Below are 6,090 nucleotides of genomic sequence, written 5' to 3'. Positions count from 1 at the left end.
TTTAATAATAAAGGGTAAATATCCCAAAGCTAAACATCAGTTACTATTTGAATTATCTCACCAAATTACACTAGGATTTGTTTTTAATTTTAGGTCTAGTTTTAAAACAATCTGTAACATGTTACTGTACTTTAATGGAATGACAGTAAATGAGCTAGAAGAAATAGTCAACATAATCTGATTCAACACTAGCATTTTACCATGACTCTTCCGAGATTCAGAGTTTGAGAGAGTTGTTTAAGGTTACAAAACAGTAGGGTAGAGCCTAGAATCCCAATTCCTTGAATCCTGGACAAATGTACTATACTTTGATTGTAAATGACAATATTTCTTTTGTTTAAAAAACAGATAACTATATTAGACAGCTTTTAAAAATTCAACTGTTGACACAAGACATAAAAAAAATGTAAGGATAAAGATTGAAGGATAAAGTAAAAAAGATATACAGAGGTAGTATTAAGAAAATGAAAGCTGGAGTAGCTGTATTAATTTCAGACAAAATAAATTTTAAAGTAAAATATATCATCAGAGATAGAGTCACTATATAATGGCAAAAAGAACAAGTAACCAGAAACATAAAATAATTCTAAACCTGTATATACCCAATAATATTGTCTCAAGGGTGTATAAAAAAATTAATGTTTAAAGAAGAAATTTGAGGGGCGCCTGGGTGGCTCAGTGGGTTAAAGCCTCTGCCTTCAGCCTAGGTCAGGATCCCAGGGTCCTGGGATCAAGCCCCACATAAGGCTCTCTGCTCAGTGGAGAGCCTGCTTCCTCCTCTCTCTCTCTCTGCCTGCCTCTCTGCCACCTGTGATCTCTGTCTGTCAAATAAATAAATAAAATCTAAAAAAAAAAAGAAGAAGAAGAAATTTGACATATGCAATTATATAACCCTCTTCTCTCAGGCAAAAGTAGTAAAGATACAGAAAATACTTATTCTATTCAAGTATATGTGGAATAAAATAAAAATTGACCACAAGTCTCAACAAATGTCAAATAACCATTATAATATAGAACATGTTTTCTGAATACATATGGGTTAAATTAGAAATTATTTTAAAACAATAACTTAAAAAGAAACTCATATACCTGGAAAGTTAAAAACAAACTTCTAAATAACTCTTGTACCAAAGACAAAATAAAAATGGTGTCTCCTCCGGAGTACCAATAGATAACAGATGTCATTCAAATGATTTATAAAAGAACACATTTTAAAGGTGTAGGGTAGGTGGGATATGTGGGAATCAAGGGTCACTGGAGGATCTGGGACCTGCAACAGCAGAATAGTCACAACCTGTAGGTCCAAAGGGATAAGAGAGGTCTTACCAGAATCCGAAAGGACAGTGAATCATATTTGTAGAGCAGGCCACCTTTTCCCAAGCATGACCTCTCAAAGGTTGTAATCAAGCTGAGGCAATCTCAAAGAAGAGACCAGGGAAAGAAATATTCTGACCTTGCTCTCCTCTTATTTTATCTCCTGCCAGGAATCCCCACTGGGGACAGAGGGCACAGCAGCCCACTGATGTCCATATAGGCAGCCTGTGGGCCAGAAAAAAGGGTAGAGAAGGGAGGAAGAGAGTAGGTTTGGAGGGGCAAAGGGAAGTTGATAGGCACTAAGGGAAAGTGGAAAGTATTTAAAACTGAATGATCATGGCAACATATATCAATATTTGTGGGATAGAGTTTTCACAGTACCTAAAGGAAAAGTATGTAAACTTAAATGTTTATATTAGAGAAGATTAGAAAATGAGTAGTTCTACATCTATTGAAGTAGTTAGCTGGGTAGTGCAGTTGGTTAGGCATCCAACTCTTGGTTCCAGCTCGACTCATGATCTCAGGGTTGTGGGATTGAGCCCCACCTCGGGCTCTGCACTCATGGCAGAGTCTGCTTGTCCTTCCTCTGCTCCTCTCCACACTCACATTTTCTCTCTCTCTCTCTCTCTCTCAGATAAATAAATGAAATCTTTTTGTAAAATGTTACTAATGGATCAACAGGGTAAACCTAGGGAAATTTGAAGGGGAAAATGCAGGAATCAATAAAGAGAAGGAAAAAAAGAGGATCCACACACCAAACTCTAAATCTGTGAAATAACAAGTAAAATTTAAATCCTTTGGCAAATTATATTAAGAAAGAAAAGAAAAAGACAAACAATATTGAAATAATGAAAAAATGGAACATAGCAGATACAGCAGCAATTTTAAAAATAAAGGAATATTATGAACAATTTTAAGCCAACGAATTAGGAAATGAATAAATGGCAGCTTCCTGGAAAAATAAAATTTGCCAAAACTGATTCAACTATGAGTAGACTTATGACAATTAAGCTACCACTCAAATAAACAGCCAGACCCAGATGATTTTATAGGTGATTTCTATCAAAAAAATAAGAGACAGATAATCCTAATATGCAATTATTATGCATAAATAATACACAAATATTCTAGAGAGAGAAACAAAGGGGACAAACAGCTCCTTCTATGAGGTTAGGAGAACCTTATTATCAAAACCAAACAAAGCAGCAGATGAGAGCTCAGTCTCACTTAAGGTTACAAAAACAAAAATATTAAACAAAAATTTAGAAAGCCAGTTACACACACATGCACATGCATACACGTATATATTTTTTAATGGGTCTATCTCGGGAATACAAGCATAATTTTACAGTAAAAAGATCTTTCAATGTAATTCATAATGGTGGAACGAATAAGAGAAGCCATTTGATTGATTTGATGAGATGCAGAAAAACCAATGATATAAATCAATATCCCTTCACAAAACAACAAAAAATACTTAATCTAAGTAGAGAAAGAAACTTCTTCTACCTAATAAAATAAATTTACCAAAAGCACAGAGTAAACAGCATTATACTTAATGATAAAACATTTAAAGTATGCACTCTATCCCTATTTCTAGTCAACCAGTACACCGGAAATTCTAGCCTTAGCAGTAAGACAAGAAAGAATATGGGGTGCGTGGGTGGCCCAATCGGTTAAGTGTCTGCCTTCGGCTCAGGCCTTTTTTTTTTCAAGATTCTGTTTATTTATTTGTCAGAGAGATAGAGAGAGAGAGCGCGCACAAGCAGAGGGAGTGGCAGGCAGAGAGAGAAGCAGATTCCCCACTGAGCAAGGAGCCTGATCCAGGCTCTATCTCAAGACCCTGGGATCATGACCTGGATTGAAGGCAGACACTTAACGGACTGAGCCACCCAGGTGTCCCTCAGCTCAGGTCATGATCCCACGTGGTCCGCTGTCCAGGTCCCTGCTCAGTGGGGAGTCTGCTTCTCCCTCTCCTTCTACCTCTCCCCCTTGCTCATGCTCTCTCTCTTGCATGCTATCTCTCAAATAAATAAAATCTTTTAAAAAGAGAAAAAGACGGGGGCCTGGGTGGCTCAGTTGATTGAGCGGCTGCCTTCAGTTCAGGTCATGGTCCTGGATCCCACATCGGCCTCCCTGCTCAGCAGGGGGTCTGCTTCTCCCTCTGACCTTCCTCCTCTCATGCTTACTCTCTCTCTCTCTCTCTCTCTCTCTCTCAAATAAATAAAGAGAGCCTTTCCGGCGGTGACGACCTCCCCACGAGGACATGCCCCTCGAGAAGGACCTCCTGCACCCGTCCTCGGAAGAGGAGAAGAGGAAGCACAAGAAGAAGCGCCTGGTGCAGAGCCCCAACTCCTACTTCATGGACGTGAAGTGTCCGGGATGCTACAAAATCACCACCGTCTTCAGCCACACACAAACGGTTGTTCTGTGTGTCGGCTGCTCCACTGTCCTCTGCCAGTCCACGGGAGGAAAGGCGAGGCTTACAGAAGGATGCTCCTTCAGGCGGAAGCAGCACTAAAAGCACCTGGAATCAAGATGAGTGGGACACTACCCCAATAAACAGATTTTTGACACAAATAAATAAATAAATAAAGAGAGAGAGAGAAAAAGACTGTGTAAAAGAATTTTAAAAGAAATTAAAAAGTATTATTATAGATTATATGGGTACACAGAAAATCTAAGAGAACCAACAGACAAGTTTTAGAATCCATAAAAGAGTTCAGGTATATTTCTGGATATAAAACCAACATACACATTTTATTTTATTTTACTTTATTTTAGTTGGCTTCATGCTCGACATGGGGCTTGAATTTACCACCCAAGATCAAGAGTCACATGCTCCACTGACTGAGCTAGCCAGGTGCCCCCCTCCCCAGTATACATATTTTAAAACTGTATTCCTAAACATGAGGAGCAAATAGTTTGAAGCTGCAATTAAAAAAAAATCCATAATACCAGCTAAGAATGTTTACATGAAGTATGTATCTAAGCATAGATTTAACAAAAATGTACAGTTTCATGAGGAAAATTATAAAATTTTATTGATAACATTTTCTATAAGCATTAATTAAAGAAATCTATATTAATGTATGGGAAGACTCAATATTACAAAGATGTCAATTTTGTATATATTAATCAATAAATTCAATGTTATTCCAATCAAAATACCACAGTTTCTCAAATATTTTAATAAGGTGATTTTAAAAGTCAAGAACAAAGCATCAACAATAGTCAAGACACTTTTGAAGTAGAAGAACAAGGGGGAGTTTTACCCCACTAGATCCCAAGAATTATTGTAAAAGTATAGTAACTGAGTGTGTGAGGAAATGGTCGGAGATAGACAAATAGAGTACAGAGAGTCTGGACAGGGACACAAACATCTGTGATAGAAGTGACCACAAATCAGTGAAGGAAAGGATAGACTAACCCATCCATGACCCCGGTACAAATAAAATTCGTTCTCAACTCCACATAAAATACAAAAATAAATTACAGATTTATTAAAGATTTAATTAAGAAGAGCGAAACTTGACAACCTGCAGAAGAGAACATAGGGGTCTATGGGAAAGACTTGAAGTAGAACTGTTCCGCCAACTTAAGGAGGTGATGCCATGTACATTTGGTGCTCCAGGGGGCGCCATTCCTGAGGAACACAAAGTGATTGCAGGAAAGCCTTCCAGTGGATCACAAAAGTCCTGATTAAGGAAGGGAAAGATTTCTGAGAAGATATAAAATTACAAGTCATAAAGGGAAAAAGTGATCAATTTGACGACATCAAATTATAAATGTCTGTAATGTAAGCGGTGAGGCTGGAACTTAAACGCAAACAAAAATGAGCTCACAAAACTGCTGGGAAGTGGTGTGTGTGTAACTGTAAAAAGAAAATCCAAAGAATGAAAATATTTCGGTCATTTTTTTCGGTGTCTTTCAGGTGGACCCAGTATTACACTATCGAAAAAGTGTATTATCGTGAGACAGGCATTAAGTCATTTAGGATACTATGTAGTAAATCAGGAAATCCCAACCTGGCTGGCTTAAATAACAAGGAAAGTTAGGGCAGGGTCTCTGTCCCAGTATCACAGGGCTCCAGCTCTGCTTGTCTTGACTTCCCCCTCATCTGGCTGAGCTTTGTCCTCTGCTGAAAGCAAGATAGCAACAACAGTTCCAAACATCACACTCAGATATAATAACAGCCAGGGAAAGGGGTCCCTGGGTGGCTGAGTGGGTTAAAGCCTCTGCCTTCGGCTCAGGTCATGATCCCAGGGTTCTGGGATCAAGTCCCGCATTGGGGTCTCTGCTCAGCAGGGAGCCTGCTTCCCCCACCCCTCTCTCTCTGCCTGCCTCTCTGCCTACTTGTGATCTCTGTCAAATAAATAAATAAAATCTTAAAAAAAAGATCCAGGGAAGGAACTACTTACTTTATCTCTTCTAACAGGTCTTTTTTTTTTTTTTTAATTGAGAAACATTTTCTAGAAGTCCCTTGGAAGGCTTTCCTTCAAAATTTATCAGTCTGAATTGAGTCACAATTTTGTTCCTAAAGCCGTCCCTGCCAAGGGATGTGAGATAAACATAACTGGTTTAGTAAAGCATATGGTGTTGTGGAGGAAGGTGGATGCCTCCTTAAAGTCTGGTGCTTTTAGGAAGAAAGACGGAAGGGGATGGATGTTAATTAGGCAATCAGAATCTGCTCCATTCATAAAGCTTCACTCTAACACGATGAAATGTTCCTCCACTACCTTTACCTAGAACCATCTGAGTGATAATTAACCTGTC

General features: G+C 38.5%; 1 protein-coding gene across 1 annotated transcript; it reads left to right on the top strand.

The window, feature by feature from the left end:
* Positions 1-3,563: 3,563 nt before the first annotated feature.
* LOC308338177 (small ribosomal subunit protein eS27-like) lies at positions 3,564-3,836 on the top strand. Its single transcript, XM_080796191.1, has one exon. The coding sequence runs from the start codon at positions 3,581-3,583 to the stop codon at positions 3,833-3,835; it is 255 nt and encodes an 84-aa protein (XP_080652317.1). The 5' UTR covers positions 3,564-3,580; the 3' UTR covers position 3,836.
* The last annotated feature ends 2,254 nt before the right edge of the window (positions 3,837-6,090 follow it).

The sequence above is a fragment of the Martes martes genome, assembly GCF_963455335.1.
Source record: "Martes martes genome assembly, chromosome: 1".
In the NCBI taxonomy this organism is placed as follows: domain Eukaryota; kingdom Metazoa; phylum Chordata; class Mammalia; order Carnivora; family Mustelidae; genus Martes; species Martes martes.
This window is presented reverse-complemented; position numbering and strand designations above follow the sequence as displayed.